General features: G+C 49.3%; 1 protein-coding gene across 1 annotated transcript; it reads left to right on the top strand.

The window, feature by feature from the left end:
• The first annotated feature begins 10609 nt into the window (after nt 1–10609).
• On the top strand, nt 10610–23316 carry PCDH12 (protocadherin 12). Its single transcript, XM_021702007.1, has 4 exons — nt 10610–13711; nt 16777–16874; nt 18802–18953; nt 22826–23316. Exons 1-4 carry the CDS (start codon nt 10832–10834, stop codon nt 23314–23316), a joined length of 3621 nt encoding a protein of 1206 aa, XP_021557682.1. The 5' UTR covers nt 10610–10831.
• The last annotated feature ends 4220 nt before the right edge of the window (nt 23317–27536 follow it).

Genomic DNA, 27536 nt, shown 5'->3' with positions numbered 1-27536 from the left:
CCAGAAGCACGTGAAAAGATGCTCAACATCATTAGTCATCAGGGAAATGCAGATCAAAACCACAAGGAGAAACCACAAAAGACAGATAATAACAAGTATTGGTGAGACTGGGGGAAATTGGAACCCTCATACACTTCTGGGAATGTAAAATGGTGTAGCTGCTCTGGAACACAGTTTGACAGTTCCTCAAAAAGTTAAACATAGAGTTACAGTAAGACCCAGGAATTCTACTCCTAGGTGTATACCCAAGAGAGTTGAAAACATATGTTCACACAAAAACTTGTATACAAATACACAACTACATTTGTACATTTGTAGTATACATAAATATTCACTACAGCAGCAGTATTCACAATAGCCAAAATGTAGAAGCAACCCAAATGTCCATCATTGGATAAACGGATAAACAAAATGTGGTACATCCATACAATGAAATATTATTCTGCCATGAAAAAGGAATGAAGTACTGATAAATGCTACAACATGGATGAACCTTACAAACATTATGCTAAGTGAAAGAAGTCAGACACTAAAGGCCACATATTGTATAATTCCAGTTATATGAAATGTCCAGAACAGGCAAACCCATAGGAACAGAAAGCAGATTTGTGGTCACTGGGGGCTGAGGCAGGAGTGCATGGGAAGTGACTGCTAATGGATATGGGGTGACTTTTGGGGGATGAAAATCCTGTGGAATTAGATAGTGGTGAAGGTTGCACAATTCTGCGACTATACTAAAAACCACTGGGCTGTACACTTTTAAAGGGTGAATTTTATGATATGCGAATTATATCTCAATAAGAAAACTTTAGGTAGTCAGCACTTAAGTGGGATGCTGAAATGTTGGTTCTGGTTCCTGGAAACCATCAAACTAATGTGCCCCTAATGATCTAATAAGCTCCTGTGTCCTCTTTATCATATACTTCTCCCCCAAGAAAAGCAACTTGCAGAGGTAGGCCTCTAATCCAAGCCTACAGGATTCTAAAGGTCTTTACCACCACTGCCTTCTGGGCAGGATTGTCTTCATGGTCAGCCACCTGTGTAGTCCCACAGGGCCCTGTTCTCAGGAAGGCCTCAGGTTTAGAAGGGCCCTGCCCTTGGTCTAATGCTCTCCTATGGCCATCTTGAAATTCTTAATCTTCCAACAGGAAGCTCTCCATTTTCATTTTGCACTGGGCTCCACAAATTATGTAGCTGGTCCTGCACCCGGGAGAGAAGAAAAACCAAGTGGGTAAATCAGGGCATTGCAGGGGCTTACCTGACTGCCACAGAGGGAAAACTATTGAGATGCAAATAATCACTCCTAATTTTCCATACTGTCACAGGCCACACCCAAACCAGAAACATACTCCTTAAAGACGCAAAGATGGAAGAAGAGTTTCTGAAGCCATTCACTAATATCATTATTCATGTTAGGCAAAGGAAGTAAAACCAAGAGCAAAATGTATGGCAACCCTACCTCTGAGTGTTCACAGGTGAGATCATGTATCCTGCCAGTGACCTCCCAGATGCAAAAAGTGAGGGAGCCTAAGAACCAGCTCGGGAAATTCTCACAAATCGGAGCAGGAGGTGAATTATGACATCATGTCATGACCTCATGTCAGAGGTCACAGGATGGAGGGAATAGAAGAGAGAATTTCAAAGCAGTGTTAATAATTTGGACTAAATATTTAGAGTCCAGTTTTGAGGTCAGGAATGGATAAAGAGAGTTTTCTAATAAATTTTAGTTTTAGACTCCATAAAAATAAGAGCCTTTTGGGTCTTCAGTTTTATGTGCCCGTAGAGTTTTTTAAATTGAGCTTTCTCCATGAGCCCGGCCCTGCACTGTGCTAAGCACTTAACATGCATTATCTCATTTATTTATTTATTTTAAGGTTTTTTTTTTAAGATTTATTTATTTATTTGAGAGAGAGAGAGGGAGCCTGTGAGTGGGGGGAGGGGCAGAGGGAGAGAATCTTCAAGCAGACTCCCCACTGAGAGCAGAGCCCGACATGGGGCTCGATCTCACAACCCATGAGATCATGACCTGAGCTGAAACCAAGAGTTGGACGCTCAAATGACCGAGCCACACAGGTCTCCATGCATTATCTCATTTAAATGCCCAGGACCTCATAACTGAGGCAATTTTGTCTCCCCATTTTACAGATGAGGAAACTGGGGCACTAAGGAGTGAGGTGATTTGACTGATGTCATACAGTGGTGACATACAGGATTAGGACCAGCTCCTCGTTAGGTTGACACTCTCCTATAGACTCTAAGAGAATTGGGTTTGTTGTAGCAGAAAGACAGAGAGAACAAAATAGTTCTTGCCTTAAGAATTAAAGGGAAGGGGCGCCTGGGTGGCTTAGTCGTTAAGTGTCTGCCTTCGGCTCAGGTCATGATCCCAGGGTCCTGGGATCGAGTCCCGCATTGGGCTCCCTGATCAGCGGGGAGCCTGCTTCTCCCTCTCCCACTCCCCCTGCTTGTGTTCCTGCTCTTGCTGTCTCTCTCTCTGTGTCAAATAAATAAACAAGATCTTTAAAAAAAAAAAGAAAAGAAAAAGAATTAAAGGGATGGGGCACCTGGGTGGTTCAGTCAGTTAAGCATCTGCCTTCGGCTCAGGTCATGATTCCGGAGTGCCAGGATCAAGCCCTGTGTTGGGCTCCCTGGGGCGAGGAGTTTGCTTGTCCCTCTCCCTCTGCTCCTCCCCCAACTCATGCTCTCTCTCTCTCTCTCACACTCTCTCTCTCAAATTAAAAAAAAAGAAAAAAGAAAGGGGAAAACCTTAAGGAAGTTAGGATTAGATTTTATGACATAAGGCTAGGTGAGAATGAGAATACAGAGGGAAAGAAAGACACCCCCATCACCTGTCCCCAAGCACGGTAGATGATGGAGCCTCACGCTAGAAGAGGATGGAATGTGTGACCTAGAACAGAGGTCAGGACTCATGCATGGCTGGACCACTGAGTAGAGAAGCAGGAGTGAGTCCGAATATGCTGGTGAGTGGAGGGACCAGCAGGCTTTTATCAGTGCCTGCACTTGTCATCCATCACCGGGGCATGCAATGGTTGTTCCAGAGACTTTGCTGAGCTCATCCCACCTGCCCGGCTGTTAACAGTCTCCTTTTCAGTGGCTACCATTCCTGAACAGCCCTGAAACTAGCCTTGACAACAGATGGGTAGCAGTGTGGAAGGAAAAGCCCTGCCCTAACTCGGGGATAGGTCTGGACAGTGGTGAGCCCCACTCTAAGACAGGAGTATCACTGGATTCCCACTACCATCTTGTCATGTGTGTTCACTCCCCACGTAGATCTTAAAAGGTTTCTAATCCTCACATGGGAATCGGAAAAATTGGTTTTTCTTTCCAATGGGGGCTTCAGGGTCAAAAACAAATGAGGAGCTACTACCCTAAAAGCACAATTATAAATAACTAAACCTTAAAGGGCTACCCACATGCCAGGCCTTGCTCTAAATGCTGTGTATTGACTACACTAAACCTTACAGAACCTGAAAACAAATTACCATCATCATTATCATTCCTATTTTAAAACTAAGGAAACTGATAACAGAGAAGTGAAGTGACTTTTCAGTGTCACACAAATGCTTTGGACCCAGGCAACTGCAGCCCTGAGCCCACATCCTTAACCCCAATGCTCTGCTTAGATCAAGTTAACACTTGGCTTAAGGAAAATAGTTAATTGGGTGTGTAAGGAGAAATTGATCACCTGTGTGACCAGCCTCCCTCGTCAGGGCAGCTCAAACAATACCTCCGGTCATCCCAGGGTTATCTAAAAACAGACTCCTAAAGAGGCTTGAGGTGGCTGACAGCATAAAATGTTTTCTGTGCTTCTGATGCAAGGTAAAATTTGATTTACAATAATAGGCACAGAATGATCATGTTTATACTTGCAACCTGGCATTTTATTATTATTCCCCTGAATAACAGTGAAAAGAGTTTTGTAACCCCAAGGTAACATGGCTCTGTAAGAAGGAAAGAGGGGTGAGATTTAGCAGCGGCTGCCATCATAAATCAGTGTGTGGCTATTTCTCTCAGAGCTCCAGGCTCAACTCCTGGTTGTCATAAACTTATAAAGGGAAGCCCCATGAGAATTTATGTAACGACGGGAAGACTCGTTTTCCTTCCTGCAAAAACCTTTCTGAAGCAAGGCAAGAATTAGGCTGATTAGATTCTATGTGAAGAAAGAAAACCAAACCAATGGTTTAGAGGAAAGGAAAATGTGGGTCAACTTCAGCTACTTCCCTTGCCAAAAAAATTGACCTTGTAAATAGAGAAGAACATGCTAAATTCCACCAGATAAATGAGTGACTGGATGACCGAATAAGTTAATGAATGAGTGTGATCCAGGCTTCCCCAAGGGTGGTTCTGTCAGTGTGAGAACAGTTTGATCCTGGAGTCACCCAGAAATGCTGAATACATAACAAGGCCAATCAACACAGTCAGCTTCTGAATATTCATGCACAGATGATGCTCCCAGTCAATATGTTTGATTTTTGTGTTCACTGATAGATTTTCAAATTCACTGTGTAAATCAAAATTCTAAAGAAGAAGGAAAAGGAGGAGGAGGAAGAGGGGGAGAAGGAGAAGGAAGAGGAGGAGGAAAGGGAAAGAAGGAGGAAGAGGGAGAGGAGGAAAGAAAACAGAAAAACAGAAGAGAAACTCTTGTTGAGAGTATATATTACTTCTGAGTAGGATTGCCCGGTAAAAATACACTAAAAAAATTGTCATTGTTTACCTAAATTCAAATTTAACTGGCACCTGTGTTTTTATTTGCTAAATCTGACACCCAACTTCTGGTCTAATAACCCTATGTAGAAGAGAAGGTTGAGGACAGTATCTGGGGACATGCCCATCCCTAGGAGTCAGAAGGAAGGAAAACCAAAGGAAGAGTCTGCAGAAATATGGGGGGGGAGAACCAGCTATGCACAGAGCTTCTGCTGAGCAGTGACACAGGCATGAGAGAGAGGTGGCGACCAGGAGGATGCTCAGTAAGAAAAGCCAGATGGAGGGGCGCCTGGGTGGCTCAGTCAGTTAAGCGTCTGCCTTCCGCTCAGGTCATGATCCCAGGGTCCTGGGATCGAGCCCCACATCGGGCTCCCTGCTCTGCGGGAAGCCTGCTTCTCCCTCTCCCACTCCCCCTACTTGTGTTCCCTCTCTCGCTGTGTCTCTCTCTGTCAAATAAATAAATAAAATCTTTAAAAAAAGAAAAGAAAAGCCAGATGGCTGTAGAGTTTTGGCCCTTACAAAGTTGCTAGCAGTTCTAAGAAGTTCTTTTTTTTTTTTTAATTTTTTTTTAAGATTTTATTTTTATTTATTTATTTGAGAGAGAGAATGAGATAGAGCGAGCATGAGAGGGGGGAGGGTCAGAGGGAGAAGCAGACTCCCCGCTGAGCAGGGAGCCTGATGCGGGACTCGATCCCGGGACTCCAGGATCATGACCTGAGCCGAAGGCAGTTGCTTAACCGACTGAGCCACCCAGGCGCCCCAATTCTAAGAAGTTCTAAATCAGTGGTTCTCAATGAGATTGGGGTGGAGATGGGGCACATGTCAGAGTGTCTTGTATATCAGAATTAAAATCTATATGCTGGAAGTGGCCCACTTGCCCTCCGAGGTTGGGGAGAGAGACAAAACATATGGGTAACACTTATCAACTCAGAATTTATGTGGTCCAGTTATGGTTACTAAAGCACAAAATAAATTCTGAGTCTCTTCTTGCATTTTTCTTGAAAATCATGAAGGAGATGCATGGTTCGCAATGATTCATTGGCAAGTCCTCATGTTCACGCTACTTCCTTCATAGCCCCCCACCTTGTTCTCTTGTGAACCCCCTCCATGATCTCCTCAGCCTTCATCAATGCCCCTCTCCTACTTTCCTTTTATTGCGTAGATCAATTAAGCCTCTCTTTCCAGAAAAAACTTCCAATCGACTTCCCCAACTCTGTCCCAAATGAAAGGGGAAGCCTTTTCGAAGGGAGGGTCTGGGGAATGGAGCTGGCAGTTCGGGAGAGGGAAAAGTATGAATTTTCTCACCCTGTCCCTGGTATTCGGATAAGTGATTCTGATATCTGGCCCCTTTTGAGAGCTACCACTCTTAAGCAAGACAACCAAGACACAAAGCCTTTTCATTTCTTGAAAGGTTCTATTTTTTGGCCAATTTCCACCTACAAAGTACATTTTTCTTTTTGCACTGGGCCCAGAAAGAGGTGTTACTGTGTGGGAGTGGACAACTGTCATCTGTCCCAACAAACACCACAAAGTGCCACATCAGGAGCAGGTGACCCATCTACCTGAGTCTCCCAGTCAAGATTCCTGGCCAGACTGGCTCCAATTTCAACAAGGTCTTGCTAAAAGAAAGAGGCTGACCTTGGGTGGTCCTGTCACCCTCCCAACAGGAATGATCCCAAAGAAGATGAAGCTTCTGAGCTTCACCAAGCAGCCTTAGCGATGGTGACTGTGGCAGCTGCTGGGCAGATTCCCAAGGAGCCCGGAGGGTGGGCAGCCAGCTGAGCAGCATGTTCATAGTGTGGGGCATGATCCTAGCCTTCATCCAGCGGACCTGAGAGTCCCCCAGGGGTCAGAGTCCCACCTTGCTGGTGTGACCCGTCAAGGATCCTCAGGACACCAGGCATTTTGAAAAAATCCTGACCTGACCCTACCCCTCCCACTTCATCCCCCAACACTTCCGCATAGCCAAGGGCCCAAGCGTGAATGACCTCAAGGTTGGTGGTGAGCCAGACTTCCAAACACCAGCCCAGATCCTGCCCTCTTTAAAAAAATATTTCAGACTTGAGGGAGGCATCCTTAGCTTTTCCAAACCTATTTCAGAGTACCTGTACAACTTTAAGTCTATTTTCCAAACTCAGAGGGACGAAGGCTCTCCAGACAAACTTCAGTGAAAGTACATTCATCCCTCGACATGTGGCTGACCCCTGCAGCTAGAAAGGAGGAGAGAAAGTTACTAAGTGGGGACCTCATTCCCAGAGATTATCGCCTAAAAAATCTGGTACCTTGTTTGCTGGCTTTGGATTCTGTCCCCAGTGTGAATAAAACAAACCAACCACAACCATAAAAACTGTCTGTGAAATCTAAATTCAAAAACTTTCTTGTGGGACGCCTGGGTGGCTCAGTCAGTTAAGCGACTGTCTTCAGCTCAGGTCATGATCCCTGGGATGGAGCCATGTATCAGGTTCCACGCTCAGCGGGGAGTCTGCTTCTCCCTCTCCCTCTGCCCCTCCTCATCACTCGTGCGCGCGCGCGTTTCTTGTGACCTGGGAGTCCATTTTTTGCATCCATGGTATAATTAAGGCAACGCAGACACACAGAGCATAAACAGAACAATGTCCTTTCAAGAATATAAACGTTAACACTGGTAAAATCATGAATTCCATAATTTCTTCAGTGGGCAGTAGGTCACATTAGGTTTCTCATGATAAGTGATTGTCATCCTGTGTAAGCTCCTTCCACTGTGTTCTATGCAGCACAGGTCTAGAGCTGTGGATGTGTGTGAGCTCCAGGTACCCACCTCTCTGCTTCTGTGCCTTTCTTCTCTGCCTTTGGCCACCAGATGGCATTCTGGAAACATTCTCAGCACCAGAATTTTCTGCACCAAACTCCCCTGCATTACTCCCAACTGCCCTCCCCCTCTCCTTCCTCTGTTTTCTTCTAATCCATTTTCCAGAGTGCAGCCCAAGGGGCTTTCTGGAGGTCCAATCTGCGTGATCTTGGGCAAGTTAGCTAACCCTCTGTGCTCAGCTTCTTTATCCCGATGGCCCGGGTACGAGGGTGGCACAGGAGGATGTAGGTAAAGCACTCAGGACAAGGCCTGCCATATAGCTACTGTCCTCATCTTCCTTCTCAGGGCCGTTCGAAAGCTCCCCATGGCCTTCAGGACAAGGTCCGAATCCTTAGCATGGAACTCCAGGCCCTCCAAGGGTCTGGCAGCCCTTTTTGACATCCCTCGCCCTCCTTCTTCCTCCCCACTCTCCACACAGACCCTCTTGAGATACTGTTAAGGAACCAGCTCACTCACCTCTGGCCTTTGTCCACTCTGCTCCCTCTGCCTGTTTTGCTTCTCCTTTGCTCACCCACCTTCCTCTGGCTAACTCCTCCCTGTCTTCAGGATTTGGCCCAGTGCCCTCCATGAGGAGCCTCCCCTGACCACCAGGCCCAAACACAGAGCCACTGGGCCCCCTTCTTTCCTTTTCTCCGCCCCCCCCCTTAGACTGCAAGCCACTTGTGTGGGTCACTTTGTCTTGCTAGCTGTGCTGCACATGATAGGACAAGTGACAGCCAGAGAGTGAGGTTGCCATGCAGGCTGTCACCCAAGGGCGGTAAGCACAGGGCACATCTCTGAGCAGCAGGCCCCTGGGGCCTGTGCTGGCTCCCCTTGAAGCACAGGCAGCATCTGGCCCCAGCCTGGGCTGAGGAAGCCCTAGAAAATGAGCTTTCTTGGCCACAGAGGCAGAGAAAAGAGTGAAGGGACAGGGAGCGCCTGGGTGGCTCAGTCGGTTAAGTGTCTGCCTTCGGCTCAGGTCATGACCCCGGGTTCCTGGGATTGAGCCTCACTACTTGCTCAGCAGGGGGTCTCCTTCTCCCTCTCCCTCTGCCTGCCGTTTCCCCTGCCTGTGCTCTCTCTCTCTCTCTGTCAAATAAATAAATAAATAAATAATAAAAAAAAAAAAACAGTGAAGGGACAAATGCAAGGTCATTACCATTTGCATTGGAGGCATAAAACCTGGAAAATAATACAAGCTACAGTAACATGGAATGGGTGCTTTCTCTGTACCAGGCCCTGTGCTGGGCCCTTATAGGTAGCATCTCACTGAATTCTTACCACAATCTCATGAGGTGGGGCACAGCCACACTCTATAGAGAAGGAAACCGACGCCCAGAGAGGTTAAGTGACTTGTGCAAGGTCTCCAAGCTTGTTGAGGTGTTCTGTCTCTAAGGCCATACTATAGAAGATGGCCCCATGGATTCAGGCCCTTACTGTGGTTCAACAAGTGACAAGGACAGGAAACCTCCAGAGTGGAACATGGAGTGAAGGGCAGGGCGTGGGAAAGAAAAGATGGGGGGCAGGGATGGGCACAGATGGCTCTAAGGCCAGGAACCTCCCTCTGCTGCCCCTGTCCTAATGGCCAGAGGCCAACAGGCCCTGATGGGGGTCCCCTGTGTCCCAATGGGCACCTCCAGCCTCAAGGACTCAGTTGCAAACACCCACCTAAAGGAAGCTGGCCTTAAATTCCCATCACTTCCAGTGTTTTACAAACCTCTAGACTCAGCCCGAGGCAGGGTCTAAGACCAGGAGGGTGCTGGGTGCAGCAAGTGAGGAGGGAAATGAGAAGCCACAAGCCCCCTCAAATGCCACCCAGGTGATCCTGGGCCTCACCTCTGTGAGGAGGTGAATGGGGGGGGCACACCTGAAAACGTCCACCTCCCTAGGAGTGTTGGGGCTGGGGAGGGAGTACTGTTCATGGGACTCAGTCATAAACAGCAGTGCGGAGAGAAGAATCCGGGGAAGGGAAGGATAAGGCGAGAAAAGTGTGGGAGAGGGACAAGTATAAAAACCTTGGAGGCAGGGAGCCGGAGGCCGGGGATTCCCCCAGATAGGGACTCAGGCTGGACCAGATGCAGAGAACAATGGGCCTCCAGGCTGGCGAGCAGGAAGGGAAGGGGGAGGGAAGGTACATGGTCAGGTCGGAGAGATCCCCAGGCTTCAGGAGCCCAGGCCATGGGCACCCTCACGGGTCCCTGTGGGCAGGGACTGCCCCGGGGCCAGTGCAAGAGCCAGAGCTACAAGGTGAGACCAGCTATTCTGTTCTCAACACCCACGGCTCACAAAACATCATTGCCTGTGCCTCTGAGCCAGGACCCAGCCCCTCATACATCATTTCATCTGTCCTCACAATTTCCTGCTGTGCGGGCTACTATTCTTATTCCCATCCACACTCTATAAGGACGGAGCGGTGGAAGCCCAGAGAGGGTAAGTGACTTGTCCCACGTGACCCAGCTGGTAAATTGCAGAGTCAGGATTTGAACCCAGGCAGTTTGGCCCCTGTGGCCGCTCTCTTAATCACAGCTGCTTCCCGAGGACAAAAGTGGGTGATCAGGGCAGAGTCAGGACTTTGAGTTAGATGAGTGTGGGAAAAGACCGGAATGGGAGAGGAATAATGAGGATATGAGGGAAACAAAGAGAGCAGCGGAAAGGAGAGACACAGGGAGCATGACATGCCCAGGAGGGCCTGGAGTTCCATGGGGGCAGGCAGGGGCTCAGGCTCTCTGCCCACTTGCCTACACAGCGGCTCCCTTTCCCTCAGGGGCTGCCTTGCGTGGATAGCACCTTCCCGTCGGCCTGTCCCTGGAGCCCTGGCCCATCCTCCTCCGCTGCGGGCCCCTCGGGCTTTACGGGAAGCCCTCTTTCTCTAATTGGCATTGAAACTTACAGCCCTCCCTTTTCCTGTAGGTGGGGTTTCCATAGGAAAAAGCTGCTTCTCCATTTCCCCAGCCCAGCAACTGTTTGGAAGTCTGATCCCCACATCCTGCTTTTACTGGGTCAAGTCCCTCTTGGACCGGCTCTTGTCCATCATTTACTGAAGGGGACCCACGGGTGCCCACTTCATCAGTGCTTGGACCTCTGAGATCTCTTCAGATGAAGATGGCCTTGCCTGGGAATCCTGCTACCTCCATCACCATCTAATTATGGGACGAGGCTGTGACAGCTGGTCTGGGGGCAGGAGAACGGGGCTAATCAAGCCCCTCGGGAAACACTGGAGGACTTGCCTAGCCTTTGAAGAACTGTAGTGGTTTCTGAGTCTAGCCCATTCTGGCGGTAAGCATGATGCGACTTCTGCCACTTCTGCTGGGGCTTTTGGGGTCAGGCGGCTACTTGTTCCTTCCAGGGCATGGTCAGGAAGTGGCCACTCTCACTGTGAAATACCAAGTGGCAGAAGAGGTGCCGTCCGGCACAGTGATAGGGAAGCTGTCCCGGGAACTGGGCTGGGAGGAGAGGCGCGGGCAGACGAAGGCAGCCTTCCAGGTCCTGCAGCTGTCTCAGGCACTCCCCATCCAGGTGGATCCTGAGGATGGCCTGCTTAGCACAGGGAGGCGGCTGGACCGAGAGCAGCTTTGCCGGCAACAGGATCCCTGCCTGGTTTCCTTTGACGTGCTTGCCACGGGGGACTTGGCTCTGATCCATGTGGAGATCCAGGTGCTGGACATCAATGACCATGAGCCACAGTTCCCCAAAGGTGAGCAGGGGCTGGAAATCTCTGAGAGTGCCTCTCTGCGCACCCGGATCCCCCTGGACAGAGCCCTGGACCCAGACACGGGCCCCAACACCCTGCACTCGTACACGCTGTCTCCCAGCGAGCACTTCGCCCTGGATGTCATCGTGGGGCCCGATGAGACCAAACATGCAGAACTTGTGGTGGTGAAGGAGCTAGACCGGGAAATCCACTCATTTTTTGATCTGGTGCTAACTGCCTATGACAGTGGGAAACCCCCCAAGTCAGGCACCAGCTTGGTCAAGGTCAATGTCCTGGACTCCAATGACAATAGCCCTGTGTTTGCTGAGAGCTCCCTGGCACTAGAAATCCAAGAAGATGCTGCCCCTGGTACTCTCCTCATAAACTTGACTGCCACGGACCCTGACCAAGGTCCCAATGGGGAGGTGGAATTCTTCCTCAGTAAGCATGTGCCTCCAGAGGTTTTGGACACCTTCAGTATCAATGCGAAGACGGGCCAGGTGATTCTGCGTCAACCCCTAGACTACGAAAATAATCCTGCCTATGAGGTGGACGTCCAGGCAAGGGACCTAGGTCCCAATCCCATTCCAGCCCACTGCAAAGTACTCATCAAGGTTCTGGACGTCAATGACAATGCCCCAAGCATCCACATCACATGGGCCTCCCAGCCATCACTGGTGTCAGAAGCTCTTCCAAAGGATAGTTTCATTGCTCTCGTCATGGCAGATGACTTGGACTCAGGAAACAATGGTCGGGTCCACTGTTGGCTGAGCCAAGAACTGGGCCACTTCAGGCTGAAAAGGACCAACGGCAACACATACATGCTGCTAACCAACACCACACTGGACAGAGAACAGTGGCCCAAATATACCCTCACTCTGCTGGCTCAAGACCAAGGACTCCAGCCATTATCGGCCAAGAAACAGCTCAGCATTCAGATCAGCGATGCCAACGACAATGCACCTGTGTTTGAGAGGAGCAGGTATGAGGTCTCTACGCGGGAGAACAACCTCCCTTCTCTTCACCTCATTACCATCAAGGCTCAGGATGCAGACTTGGGCGTAAATGGAAAAATCTCATACCGTATCCAGGACTCCCCAGTTTCTCACTTGGTAGCTATTGACTCAGACACAGGAGATGTCACTGCTCAGAGGTCACTAGACTATGAACAGATGGCCAGTTTTGAGTTCCGCGTGATCGCAGAGGACAAGGGCCAGCCCCAGCTTGCATCCAGCGTCTCTGTGTGGGTCAGCCTCTTGGATGTCAACGATAATGCCCCAGAGGTGATTCATCCTATACTCAGTGATGGAAAAGCCAGCCTCTCAGTGCTCGTAAATGCCTCCACAGGCCACCTTCTGGTACCCATTGAAACTCCTAATGGCTTGGTTCCAGCGGGTGCTGACACACCACCACTGACAACCCACGGTTCCCGGCCATTCCTTTTGGCCACCATTGTAGCAAGAGACGCAGACTCAGGGGCCAATGGAGAGCTCCTCTACAGCATTGGGCGCGGGAATGAAGCCCATCTCTTTGTCCTCAGCCCCCACCTGGGGCAGTTGTTCATCAACATCACCAATGCCAGCAGCCTCATTGGGAGTGAGTGGGAGCTGGAGATAGTGGTAGAAGACCGTGGCAGCCCCTCCTTGCAGACCCAAGCCCTGTTGAGGGTCTTGTTTGTCACCAGTGTGGATCACTTGAGGGACTGGGCCCGGGAGCCTGGGACCCTGAGCACATCGGTGCTGACAGTGATTTGCCTGGTCGTACTGCTGGCCATCTTTGGGTTGATCTTGGCTCTGATCATGTCCATCTGCAGGACGGAGAAGAAGGACAACGGGGCCTACAACTGTCGGGAGGCTGAATCTACCTACCGCCACCAGCCCAAAAGGCCCCAGAAACACATTCAGAAGGCAGATATCCACCTTGTCCCTGTGCTCAGGGGCCGGGTGGAGGAGCCTGGCGAAGTCGGGCAGCCCCACAAGGAAGCAGGCAAGGAAGGGATGATGGAAGCAGGCTGGGACCCGGGCCTGCAGGCCCCCTTGCACCTCACGCCAACGCTGTATAGAACCCTGCGTAACCAAGGCAACCAGGGGGCACAGGCTGAGAGCCGAGAGGTGCTGCAAGACACTGTCAACCTCCTTTTCAACCATCCCAGGCAGAGGAACGCCTCCCGGGAGAACCTGAACCTTCCTGAGTCCCAGCCTGTGATGGGCCAGCCACGCTCAAGGCCCCCGAAGGTTATGGGCAGCACCACAGGGAGGCTGCCAGGAGACTTGGGCAGCGAGGAGGTCCCACTGAGCCCACCGGCCTCCTCTGCAACCCTGAGGCGGCAGCCGAACCTCAACGGCAAAGTGACCCCTGAGAAAGAGTCAGGTCCCCGTCAGATCCTGCGGAGCCTGGTCCGGCTATCTGTGGCTGCTTTTGCGGAGCGGAACCCTGTCGAGGAGCTCACGATGGACTCTCCTCCTGTTCAGGTAACCGGGTGTGGGCAGCTCTCTCTGTGGTCACCCCTGGACCACTACATTAGACACCCCTATTACCCTTACATTCATCACATTCATTCCTGAGGCTCTCCAGGGACTTTATGGTACATTGGATGCAGTGAGTGAGGGCACAGTTCTGGGGTTAACGAAATCTAGCTGTGTGATCCTGGGCAACTTACTGTCTCTGAGCCTTCGTTTCCCTATAAAACAGAGATGAGGGTAAGAGCATCTGTCTTGCAGAGTTGTCCTGAGGATTTGATCAGTTAATTCCTATAAAGCACATACTCAATGTGCCTGGCACAAGTGAAACCCAGAAAAAGTTTAAGAATACAAGCTTTGGGATAAGCCTGCCTGGGTTCAAATCCTGACCCCACCTCTTCCTAGCTGTGAACCACAGGAATGTTACTCAGCTTCTCTGTTGAAGATATCTATGTTAATAGCACCCATCTCCTAAATTTGCTTGAAGATGAAATGAGTGCACTTAAAGCCTAGAATAATGTCCAGCACACGGTCAGCACTCAGCAAATGGTTACAATGACTTCTGCAAAGCTCTTCATCTCCTCCTGCCCTCTTGTCGTCTGGGCAGCGTTCCTATGAAGCAGGCCAGCATGGGCAGCATTGCCCCTGCGCTCAGGGGCTGCATTTGACTTGCCTGAGACTAGACTTTGTTGGCTAGGCCTGCAGAATGAGGCAGTGGAAACAGTCTCAGAACTTGGGAGTCTGCTCTAGGTTCAAATTTCAGCATAGCCACTCAGGAGCTGGGCAACCTTGGGCAAGTCTGTCCAACATCAGAGCCTCATTTTCCTCAAATGGCAATTATGATTCTAAACTTACCCTGTGCTACCTCCCAGGGGTTGAGGATTAAATGGAATAATGAAGGACAAACTATCTAGTGACCTAGGATTTACTGGACAGAAATGGGAAATCTTTCTCAGGGACGGTACCTGATCTCACACCCATATCTGTTCCTCTGTACTTCAGATAACTTTCCCTGTGCCAGGCTGCCCACTCAAGACACACGTCTGTTTGGCCAAGCAATCAACTCAGGTTTCCTGTGGTGCAAGGACACAGCTTCCTTCCCCCACATCCTCCCCAGGAAGCCACCTGGAGAGAGCCCCACTGCTCTTTTAGGAGTCTTGCCCTGAGCCCTATGTAGCTCCAGGGGTTGCCCAGAGCCATTTACTCATTCATTCATTCATTCATTCATTCATTCATTCATTCTTCAAATGCTTACTGAGTGAGCTTTTTTGAACCAAACACTCTGCTGGTTGTTGGTGAACAGAGACAGCAGAGAGCAGGCACTGGGGGTGAACCCACGGGGGTGATGGAAAGAAGGGTGTCCAGCTGGGATCAATGTGAGGGTAGGAGGCAATATGCCTAATGCTCATGTCTTTCCAGCAGCACAGTGCCACAGTGAGTCAGATCTGGGTTCAAATTCTAGCCCTGACGCTAACTGATATGTAGCCTCTCTGAGCCTCACATTCCACATCTGCAAAATGGGTATGATGGTATCTTTTCCCTAGGGTTATTATAAGAATTAAATGAGATTATATACCACCCTACAGTTATGAAGTGCTTGTCAAAAGATCTACTAATAAATGAATCATAGGGGCACCTGGCCTGGCTCAGTCAGTGGAGCATGTGACTCTTGATCTCGGGGTCATGGGTTCGAGTCCCACAGTGAGCACAGAGATTACTTTAGAAAAGTTTAAAAAAATAAATAAATGAATTATATATGTTCACTCATTTGATCCTTACAGCTACAACCACATGGGCCTTGATATTATTCCCTTTTTACTGCTGAGGAAACTGAGGTTCAAAATGCTTAAGTAATTTCTCAAGGCCATCCAGATGGAACTGGGGCAGCAGCAGATTTAGGATTTGAATCCGAGTCTGACTGATTGCAGAGGCTGCACTCTAACTCTGAAACGACCCTGAACAACAACACTATGCTCAGGCTGTGACACTCAGGGAGTGTCCCTGAACTATCAGCTAACGCTTGGAAGAGTGGCAGGTGCCTTAGGAGGGCTTCTGGGCCTGGGTCAGGAGATGTGATCTGCCCTGAGGCAGGCAACTGGGCCCCAGCCCTCTTCCAACTGTCCCCTGAGGTTGGCACTATCTAGTTGGAGCTGCCCAGAGAGGCTGAGTGGGAAGTCCTGAGCCTTCTCAGGGAAGACTGGGGGTAGGTCCAGGATTCCTAAGAGTAACAACCCATAATCCTTGCATTCTCTGAGCATTTTAAATTCTCAAACCACTGGGTGAATTAATCCTGACCACCCTGTGAAGAAGGCTGGATGGGTATTTCCAGCTCCAACTTAGAGACGAGGAAACTGAGGTCTGAGAATGTCTAAAAATCTGCCTGACATTACACAAACTAGAAATGACCTTGAACTAGAACTTAGCCTCCCGAGACCTGGTCTGTTGCCTTCGCCTTCACAAGGCCCTGCAGGGTCTGGCCCTGACATCTCGCCTGACCCCTGCCCCATTCTGCAGCCTCTCTGAACCTCCGCCCTCTCCTCCAGACTTTCAGCCTGCAGTGCCTTCTGTTTTCATTCACACCCTTGTTGAATGAATGAAAGAATGGATAAATGAATGATTGGATGATACCATTTTGCTTTCTCCAGAGCAGAGTCTTGCATCTGGCCCCACCAAAATTGGCTGAGTGTTTGAGTACTGCTGAAGGTGGGGAAATAACCCCTTAAGATAATCCTTATCGAAGTAATAATGAATTTATGGTCAGGAAATGCGTTTTTCAGCCCCATCCCGCAGACTGCAGCGGGAGCCGGTCACTCGGAATGAGAAGGAGGGGTGGGCCCAGGGGGTCCCCCTTCTCTCCCTCAGACTCCCAGGTCCTGTGGTGACACGGCAAAGCGAAGATCCTGCCTGCACAGGTCCCTGCCTCCGTCACTGTTCACCATCCCCCCTCTGATCACACAAACATCTGAAGCTGGAGGAAAGACTATAAAAAGAAAGCGCCGGCATTGAGGGAAACATCCGGCAAGGAAGTGTGCTGGGTCGGAATTGTGTGGAGTCAACAGATTTTTCCTGTCTTGCAGCAAATCTCCCAGCTGCTGTCCTTGCTGCATCAGGGCCAATTCCAGCCCAAACCAAACCACCGGGGAAATAAGTACTTGGCCAAGCCCAGCGGCGGCAGGTAAGCAACACATGGACCCACAGGCTTCTCAAGCCCCCACCGGCTTGCCTTGACCCCTGGAGCCTCTGTGATCTGAGGAAGGGTGAGCACATCCCAGACAGCGTCCCGCCTGGGAGAGCAGCGGACAGCATCCATCCCCCCATCCCAGGCAGCGTGGTCCTGGAGCAACTGTATTTATAGTATTTACAGGACCCAGAGTCTCTAAGGAAATGACTTCATCCCTGAGGTTCTATCTGTCCCCCTGATTGCAGAGGTGCTAGGCTATGGGCTTTAAGTGTGTAACTTTCAGCTTTCTTTGTCTTGACCCTTAAGCAATTATGAAGTTTCCCTGGCTGAGGCCATGAGTGTGTAGGTGTGTTCTTTTGGGCAGTCCTAGAATTAAAGAGAGCTCAAGAGGACGTCTAATCTAACTCCTTTTTGTTACAGATACAGAAACTGGGGCTTTAAATAGTTTGATGCAGCCCAGCTATGTTCAATTTGAGCAAGCCAGGTAAATCCTTGGGGCCTCAGTTTTTTACCTGTAAAATAGAGGTCACCATACTTCCTTGCAGTGCTGGGGTAAGGATTTAACGATCAAATGTATTTTAAGCTCATAGCCCAGTGACTGGCACATAGTAGGTGCACAGCTGACGCTAAAAGTCCTTTCCTCCTGAAGCGACTTTGTTCGAGGTCACATGGCCAGTGAGTGACAAAGCTGGAACCAGCTCGGGGTACCTGACTCCAGGTTCGGTGCTCTTGCCTTGACAACTCATGGCTTCTTTTTTGCAAAGATGGTGGGTGGTAGTGTAGAGTAGCAGTGAGTACACACACTCCATAGTCACATCAGCCTGGATTTGAATTTGGGCTTTGACACTTAATCCGTGGGGATAAGGTGCATAATTTTCACAAGCCTTGGTTTTCTTATTTGCAAAATGGGAATGATAACAGGAGAACCCCTCACAGATGTGAAAAGTTTGAGAATAAGGTGCATATAACTTGCAAAGCCTAGGACTTTTGGGCAGTCCTAGAATTAAAGAGAGTAACTGACTGGGAGTAACTGCTTAATAAACTTTAGTTGTTGTCATCATCACTTGCAAAATTGCCACCTCCCTCCTGATCGCTTCATGGCAGCAGAAATGGTCACAGAAAAAAAGCAGAAAGGACCCCAGACCTTAAAGCCCCGCGGGGAGCCTTCCCACCTGCTGGAATGTGGGGCCAGACCTGCCTCCCCATACTGAGGCAGTCCCAGGAACTGGCCTCCCCCAGGTGGCAGGCAGGGTCTGTGGGAGGGAGAGGCCAGGGTGGAGACAGCAGGAGTCAGGGAGAGTCTGAGTGGCTTTCTGCTTCTGGTCTGGGATTTGGCCTCAAATAGGGAGTAGGGAATATTCAGTCACTTTGTCCACAAAGTATTTACGAAGCACCTACTATGTGTCAGGCCCTGTTCTGAGCGCTGGCTGACCAGGGAATGAGACAGACAAAAATTTCTGCTCTCACTGGAGCTCATACTCAGATGGCTGGAGGTGGATGGATAGCTGGATGGACAGATGACTGCCTTGTCTCAATCAAAGTTACTACACTGCTACTCTGGGCCAGGCAATGCGAAGGAATGGGAGGGACCATGGTGAATAATAATATCAATGCATTCATTGTTTCTTCTTTTGCTGAGTGCTTACAAGGTGCCAGGTACCAGCTTCTTTACATACACTGTCTCATTTTGCCTGCCCCTTGAGGTGGATGTTATTTATTACCTCCATTTTACAGATGAGGCAACAGATGGAGAGTAGGCAGGAGGCCTGGGACCAAGTAACCCAGGTTGGTCTGACTCTGAAAGCCGGGCTGTGTATCCACCTCCTTAAGTGGATGGATGAATGCTGGCATGAGTAGAAGAATGTTCATGAGCAGGAATGAATGAATCTGTGTGTAATTTCCTCACTCGTGGACTTTGCAGGAGCGCAATCCCAGACCCAGATGGCCCAGGTGCCAGGGCTGGTGGCCAGGCAGAACCAGACCAGGAGGAAGGGTGCTTGGATCCTGAAGAGGACCTGTCCGTGAAGCAGCTGCTAGAAGAAGAGCTGTCAAGCCTGTTGGACCCACACACAGGTAAGGACTCCTCAGGATGACCCTGAGCCTGCTTCTACCCCCACAGTCCCCCACATGTCCAGACGTCAGCCTTCTCCACAGGAGAACACAGACATTCTGTTTCTGGGCAGGAATATCAGCAACATTTTACTTTCCCTAACGCTTCAGACAGTCTTCATTTGTTTAAAGACCAGATTCTACTTTGATTATTCATTTTAAAAATCCTAAGAATAGTAAATGAGCTCTTGGTGTGTGCCAGGTACTAGGAAGTGTCTTACACACATTAGCTCAGTTAAGCTTTTAAACAGTCTTTGGAGGTAGATGTTATGAGCTCCAATTTAGCGATAAGCAAACTGAGGCTCAGAGAAGTACCACAGGCTGCCCAGGGTCACTTAGCTCATCAGTGACTGAAGGGGAGCCAACCTGGGCCTGCCTGCCATCAGGAGACCTCCCTTTACTTCCTAAACCACCCATCTGTGTTTCTTTGGTGGGTTTAAATATCCTCCCATCCTGAGAACTGAGTCAATTCTTTAATGTGTTAACATATCTAATCGAAACAAAAATAATATTTTCTAGAGAAACAATTCGTTTTGATAGAAAGTACAAAATCTGGACTTTAATTCAAGAATGTGCTAACTGGGGCACCCGGGTGGCTCAGTGGGTTAAGCATCTGACTTTGGCTCAGGTCATGATCTCAGGATCCTGGGATCGAGCCTCTACCTCCGCCCCTCACCTCTGAATTCAGCGGAGGGTCTGCTTATCCCTCTGCCCTTACCCCTGCTCACGCTCTCTCCATCTCTCTTTTTCTCTCTCAAATAAATAAAATCTTTTAAAAAAGTAAAATAAAATAAAATAATTAAATTAAAAAAATTAAAAAAGAATGTGCTAGCTGGACACTGGTCAGCCTCCTTTAGGTAACACACCGTACCTCTGTCCATACCTACACTGTGGTTTTCTGTTTCTGTATAATAATCTTTTTCTCAACTGGACATACCCTATGTGCTCCATCTGGCTGCAAACACACTGAAAGCATGGCAGGGACTTCCTTTTCCTTGGTTAAAAAAACATAGCTAACATTTATTGAGAGCTTTCTATGTGCTAGTCCCTGTTCTATGTTCCTCATGAGAAAATCTTACGAGAAGGAATTATTCACTATCACCATTTCATAAAGGAAAAAACTGAGGGGCAAGGTTGTTTAGTAATTTTCCCAACATTGACAACGTGGCTCTAAATTAAAAGTAAAATTAAATCTAATTAAAATTAAGTAAAATGAAAAATTCAGTTCCTCAGTTATACCAGCCACATTTCAAGCACTTAATAGCCACATATGGTTAGTGGATATTGCCTTGGATAGCACACATATAGAAAGTTTTACAGGACAGCATTGTCTACTACACTCTACAACTGTGAGGTCCAATACAGTAGCCACTAGCCACGTATGCAAATGGCTAGTCACAATCAAGATGTGATATATGGCGGCCCCTGCCCAGCTCAGTGGGTAGAGCATGCAACTCCTGATCTCAGGGTCGTGAGTTCAAGCTGCACATTGGGCATAGAGATTACTTTAAAAAGAAAAAAAAAAATCATCCATCTTCAAGCCCCATTTTGGGCATAGAGCTTACTTAATAAAAATAAAAAGCATAAAAAAGTGTAACTTATTATTTTTAAAAAGATGTGATAAACATATAAAACACACTTCAGATTTTGAAGACTTAAGAATGTCAAATATTTCATTAATTTAAAAAATATTCATGACATGATAAAATGGTATTACGTTTAAAATGTCTTACAAATTGATTTCACCTTTTCTTTTTACTTTTTTAACCTGCCTCCTAGAAAATTTAAAATGACCTCTCTGGCTCACATTATGTCTGAACCGGCCAGCTCTGGGCTGGAACCTGTGTGCTCAGCTGCCACATGGTCCTGCTTTTCCACAGCACAGAGGGCATGGTGGATGCTGGGGGATGATGAGGGCACCAGGGATAGAAAAGCCTGTGCTGCTCACAGGGCAGAGCTGCCAAAGGGCTTTTGGTGAGCTTGCTGACCCCGGCGGTCATGGCTGCATCCATCTGATGCTGTGATGAGGACAACATTTTAATGGTTGCATGAGCTCAGTGACTGCGCACAGCAACCTGACAAGATGAGTACTACTGTTTCAACACTTCATGAGACATGAAGGAGACTCAGAGAGGTTAAGCAATTTTCCCAAGGTCACACTGCTCATAAATGGCAAAGGTGGGAAATCAAGTTCAAGCCAGCCCGGCATCCACCTGCCTCTGGGTGGACTCCCCGTCACTTTTCAGCCATTCTCATACACTCTAGCAATTTTCTCATTCCAAGCTTCATAAGCTCTCTGACCCTCGTACAAAGGCCTGATTCTGTAACCAAAAGAGTTTCAACCTTATTACCCCTGGGTCTCAGGGAACTAAGGTTTACATTTCCCAAATGCCCAGGGTTAATATTTATGTTCACTGAGTCATTCAAGAAATGCTTACTAAATCCCAGGCATGGGCTGGACCAGGTGGGAAGAGGCCTGCCCTGCCTCACAGCCTTCACAGCTCCTCCCTGACAAGGCAAGACAGAGACTCATTTATCAATATAAACAGCCATTAGCTGTATTTTGGAATAACTTTTCCAAATTACAAAAGTAATATTTGGTTAAGGTAGAAAAATGGAGGTAAATGAAAAGAGAATAAATCACTTCTGTCCAGGAGTAATTCCAGTTAGCATTTTGACATACCTCCTTCTAGTCTTTTATTATATGCACAGATTCTAAAGCAGCTCACCTTAAGCAAACATTAAACACATGATGAAGTGGATGTTGTACTTTTTTTTTTTTTTTAAGGCACAATTTCTTAACCATAAGACTTATATTGTCTTTCTTTGTCTTGGCCTCTACCACCCGGCCTAGGGCTGGCTAGTTTTTTGAGATAGCATTCTTGTTGAAGAGATGGGAAAAGGAAAAGTGTGGTGGTGGCATTAGGGATCTAGGGGACAGTTTTTCACTGCCCCTGTCCCTTTCCTGGGACAGTGCTTAGCCTGCCTCTAGGCCTGAGTTTCCTGCAGTTTAGAAGCAAAGGTTGAGGAGTTCAGGGCATAGTGATGTGTCCAGACCTTCCTAGGCCTGGGAAATCTGGAGGTCACAGGTGTGCACCCCGAGTGCCCTGGGGGTAACGGGGGGAAGCTACTCAGAGAGTGGGTAGGAGGGTACGGGCATATGGGGCTCCGAAGTCATCAGCTATGGGGTCAAATCTGGGTTGGTTGCCTAGTAGAGGGGTGATTCAACTTCTTGGAACTTCGTTTCCTCATTCATAAAATGGAATAGCGCTCTTCACTTCAAAGGTTTGTGTGGAGGTTAAATTGCTTGGCGTGGAGGAACTTAATAAATGGTCACTATTACTATGAATACAAACAGATGGCAACACCAAGCCAGGAACTCCGGCCTGGGCTAAGAAAAGGGAGCTCCCCCCCCACCACCCGCAGCTTCTAGTGCCCTGAGGGAGTGAAAATCCTGGCTGCGCCGCAGTGGCTGGAAGACACCTCGCCCGAAACACAGCAGGGTCGGGAAATTCTTTAGAAAAGGGCCAATTTCTAATTCTAGGCCTCCTTCCTCCTCCTGCCTCCTCCCCGCTCAGCTCCTGCGGGTCTTTCAGTGGGCAGCCTTCCTGCCCAACGAGCTTCCCCGTCAGGGCCTCTTCCTTCCCGCCCCGTCGGGGGGGCCCCCCCCACCCCCGTCTGTGCCCCGCCATTTCCCTTCCCTCCTCTGTCCGGAGCCCTCGCCCACGGCCCCGCCCCCGGCCGCCCGGCCCTGCCCCGAACCCCCCCCCCCGACCCCCCCCCCCCCGCACCCCCTCCCCCTCCGGCCCTCACCGGCTCCCCTCCTCCCGGTGCAGGCCTGGCCCTGGACCGGCTGAGCGCCCCCGACCCGGCCTGGATGGCGAGGCTCTCTCTGCCCCTCACCACCAACTACCGCGACAACGTGTTCGCACCAGACGCTCCGGCCGTAGAGGAGCCCAGGACCTTCCAGACGTTCGGCAAGGCGCCCGGGCCTGAGCTGAGCCTGACGGGCACGCGGCTGGCCAGCACCTTCCTCTCGGAGATGAGCTCGCTGTTGGAAATGCTGCTGGAGCAGCGCTCGGGCGTGCCGGTGGAGGCGGCCTCCGAAGTGCTGCGGCGGCTCTCGGTGTGCGGGAGGACCCTCAGTCTGGACCTGGCCACCAGCGGGGCCTCGGGCACGGAAGGACAGGGGGGCCCGGGGGCAGCGAAGGGGGCCGAGGGCAGGACTGGCGGCGGCGGCAGCAGCAGCAGCAGCAGCAGCAGCAGCAGGGGCCTGTGGATCCAGGGACCAGGGGCCCTGGGAGACGTCAGGGAGCCCAGGCCCTGAGGATCCTGGGACATGAGCTGCTTTCTAAAATCTTTGAACTCACGGTCCAGCGGTGGCCCAAGAACTTTAGGGTGACCGATGGTGCCCTGCAGAGGAGGCAGGGGCCCCACGACTAACAGCGGGCTGATCAAAGCAGCCCCTTGTTAGGGGCTGGCTCTGCCTGTGAGTTTTCTGGAGGACGGAGACGTGTGTGGCTGAAATGAGTGTTTGCTGGCAAAACACATGTAGAGCACAGGGGGTCAGTCTGCCCTGTGGGACAGATGCCAAGGAGTGTCCTAAGCAAGAAAGGATGGCCTCATCGCATACTTGAGGGTGGGGGCTGGATCCTGGGGTGCCAGGCAAAGCTCTCTGACCTACTAATAAAGGAAAAGCACTGGCTCATTCTCCTGTGTGCACCTGTCAAGGTGGGGGAGGGTAGGGGAGGTTAACAGAGTGAGGGTTCCTTGTCACCCATTCCCTGGCAAGAGGGGATGCTGGACCTGGACCGGAGTAGAGCACAGAGGTACACAGTGATTAACATGTGGACTCTTGACCCCATTTCTCTATTGCTACATTATCAAATAATCTGCTTCTCGGAGGCAAAATTAGGGCTAAGAAAAGCATGACTATTTATAGAATGTTTATGTGAACCAGGCCCCAGGCTTTACACTAGGATTTAATTTAATTTTCCAACAACCCTAGGAGTGAGGTGTTATCCCCATTTCACAGACAAGGACATGAGGCTTGGAGAAGCAGAGGGTCTTGCCCAAGATCAAGGGTAGAGACAGAGGGGTGCCTGAGTGGCTCAGCTGGTTAAGCGTCTGACTCTCGATTTTGGCTCAGGTCAAGATCTCGGGGTCATGAGATCAAGCCCAGGTGGGGCCACGCATGCTCAGCAGGGCTTCTGCTTCTTTCCCTCTTCATTTGTCCCTCCCCCTGCACATGCACGCTCTCTCACTCTCTCTCTCTAAAATAAATAGATAAATCTTGGGGCGCCTGGGTGGCTCAGTCGTTAAGCATCTGCCTTCGGCTCAGGTCGTGATCCCAGGGTCCTGGGATCGAGCCCCGCATCGGGCTCCCTGCTCTGCGGGAAGCCTGCTTCTCCCTCTCCCACTCCCCCTGCTGGTGTTCCCTCTCTCGCCATGTCTCTCTCTGTCAAATAAATAAATAAAATCTTAAAAAATAATAATAATAAAATAAATAAATCTTAAAAAAAAAAAAAAGAGTAGAGGCAGAGCCAAGATTTGGAGCCAGGACTGACCAACACCAAAACCTATGCCCTTGACCTTGACACTAGATTGCCAGCCAAGGAAAGGAAAGGAAAAGGCCCCACAGGTGAGCTTTTCTCAGTAGTGGACTTGTCTGAGTTCCCCTCATGAAACACTGTTGGAAAGAACATTTCTAAAGTGGCTCAGGCCTGCACGGCTCTGCATTTCCAAGCACAAAACAAGAGGGACTGGGATCTGATCTGACGCAGGCCTGGGCCTCTGCAGGCTCCTGTCCTTTCCCAGCGATTAGCCCTTCAGGTACAGAAGTCATGTTTGCAGACCCAGCGTTCATGGGTAAATCTTCCTCTGTCGCAGCAGGTTTGGGCCTGTGAATTCAGGCCCTAGAGGACAGTGTATGAACTGGGTCTCTGAAATCGATACTGACAACAGGAAAACTTCCAGGGCAGGAAGCAGCAAAGAAATAGCCAATATTTTAGCAAGGCTCAGCCTTATAATTTTCCTGGAAATTTCCAAGCAGTCATTCAGCTTCTCAGTAGCATGGGACTCTCCTCGACACTGAAGGCAAAAATTCCTCTCTGTGCTCCTCCTTCCGTCCTCTTTTGGAGGCCAGTATTCATGTTCACTGTCCACAGAAATGGGCCAATCATACTCCTGACCAAGGATAATGAAAGCCATGTAAACTTGGAATCCAATGTGGCACCATTATCCTGTTATTCTATGTTACAGATGACGAAAATAAGGCTCCCGAGAGTTAAGGGCTTAAAGAGCAGAGTCTCTGGGTCTCTGATCACCTCACTTCAGGCCCCAGTGATTTCCTTCCAAGATCTGTGATTTTTAAGCTGTTGGGCTCCCCAAGGCAATGAGAGAGGCTGGGGAGACTGAGCAGGCAGGGTCTCCAGCTTGACCAGCCAGGAGACCGACACAAAACAACACCTGATGTGTACTTACTTGTTGAATGCATGAATGAATGAATAAATCAATAAACCAATACTTCAGAGTTCCCTTTTATCTGTATTGGAGCTCTAGCTAAGACGTCCTTATGAAGAAAAAAGTTTCCATTATGTGAAATCAAAGTCTAAAAACCACAGAACTAGAGTAGACAATGTTGACTGCAACCACCCCCCTCTGCAATTACTAGTGGATTTTTGATGCAGAGCTGGTGTTGGGAGGGTCGAGAGAAGAAGAGATGGGGGAAGAGGTAACCTAAGAAACCCGGAACCTAATTAATTAATTAATTAATTAAAAAGAAACCTGGAATCATGGCTGTCACCTAGATCATTGGAGACCCTGGATCACTGCTTCACTCTGGTTCAGAAGTCCTTAATCTGTAGACCTTGTGATTACCAGGCAAATCCTTGTGTATAGGCATTTTTCTAGGCAGAAGATATGAAGTCCTTATTGGATTCTCCAAGGAACGTGTTGACCTATGAAAGGTTATGCTGCACTGGTCTCAGTCATGGCCTCAACCTCCACAAACACAGGTAATTTTAGTCATAAGGAGCCAGAACATTATATCACCAAGGAAAAGGCAAGACTGAAAAGGCTGCCTTGTGCAAAGCCACATGGCGTGTCTGTGGCAGGGCTAGGATCTGGATCTGGGATTCATATGATTTTTTTTTTTAAAGATTGTATTTATTTGAGAGAGAGAGAGAAAGAGAGCATGAGCAGAGCGAGCAGGGGCAGAGGGAGAGGGAGAAGCAGACTCCCCACTGAGCAGGGAGCCCAACTTGGGGCTCCATCCCAGAACCCCGGGATCATGACATGAACCGAAGGCAGACGCTTAACGACTGAGCTGCCCAGGTGCCCTTAATGTTCTTTTTAATATATCAGCAGTTCCTAACCTGGGGTCCACAGTTGGGCTTCAAGATCCATGAATTAGCTGAATTGTATGTAAAATTGGAGGAAGCACACTTTTCTATGGGAAGAGTCAGTGCTTTCACCACATTTTCAAAGGGCTCTGTGACCTAAATAAGATCAAGGACCCCTGCGATCCTCTCTGCCGGTCCTCGGTTCTGCTTTGCCCACAGACCCTGGACAACTCACGGGTAGAGCTGTTTCTGTTCTGGGGCAACCGATGTCCGGTCCGCATGGGGACGTACGTACTTGAGGTCAGTGCCCCCTTCTTGCCTGGGGACACTCAGCCCTTTCCCAGGAACAGGCTGAGAGTGACAGGGCGTATGGTGACAGAACGGAGCGTGCTGAACAAGAGGGTTACAGAAACTTCTTCGCATCAGCCAAGATGTCAAAGCTGAGACTTCGGACATGCTCAGAACAGTTTTCACCAAGATGGGCTCTGTCCCCCGGGAGACTGAGGGGGCAGGCAAGCCAGCCAGCACTCAGTTAAATGTCGTCTTAATTTGGAAAGCGCAAAGGGACATTTTTTATCAATAGTCAGCCGTTCTCCAGCACAAGGAGTGCAGTGCGGTGCTCACTTGGAGCCTGGGGGCAGCTCAGAGATTGATAGGCAGCCTCCTTGTCTGTCACCCAACTTCAGCTTGGCAGCTCACTGACCCTACCTCTCCTCTGGCTGAAACAAGCTTGAGATGGCAACCACTACCCAGGGGACTCTGAAGAGAACCCAATCCCCACAGGAAGACAGGAGAGGGAGGGAGGTGTCTTAGCACATGCTCAGCCTGGCACGTAGTATGCACCTAGAAAATAGGTCAGCCTTTTCCAGCTCCTACTAAGGATGGAGTACAATGTAATGGGTAAGGGGAGGAAGGAGCCATGATCAGAAACATTCATTCAGCAAACACTTTGTATTTATTGATTACTATGTGTCAGAAGTAGCACTGGAAATAGCAGTAGGGGGTATACAGAATCGTTCATGCAACAAATATTTAAAGCGCCTACTATGTGCTGGCTAGGCTTGGTGCTGTTGGGTGGAGAGGGGGCAATGCAGCAATGCATAAAACCAGGCATTCTTTGAGTAAATATTTACCAAACATTTACTAAGTACCCCGCACTGTATTAGCACTGAAGATAGAATGAATCAAACAGCCTTGTTCTGAC

The sequence above is a fragment of the Neomonachus schauinslandi genome, chromosome 7 (assembly GCF_002201575.2).
Source record: "Neomonachus schauinslandi chromosome 7, ASM220157v2, whole genome shotgun sequence".
NCBI lineage: Eukaryota > Metazoa > Chordata > Mammalia > Carnivora > Phocidae > Neomonachus > Neomonachus schauinslandi.
Note: the sequence above shows the minus strand (reverse complement) of the source record. Positions and strands in the feature narration are given on the sequence as shown.

Bases quoted from the DNA above. Each gene is read 5' to 3' on its own strand.
- PCDH12 (XM_021702007.1), top strand. From the start codon at position 10,832: ATGATGCGACTTCTGCCACTTCTGCTGGGGCTTTTGGGGTCAGGCGGC. The intron at 16,875-18,801 runs GTAAGCAACACA...TGGACTTTGCAG, and splicing joins GCCAAGCCCAGCGGCGGCAG to GAGCGCAATCCCAGACCCAG. The intron at 18,954-22,825 runs GTAAGGACTCCT...CTCCCGGTGCAG, and splicing joins CCTGTTGGACCCACACACAG to GCCTGGCCCTGGACCGGCTG.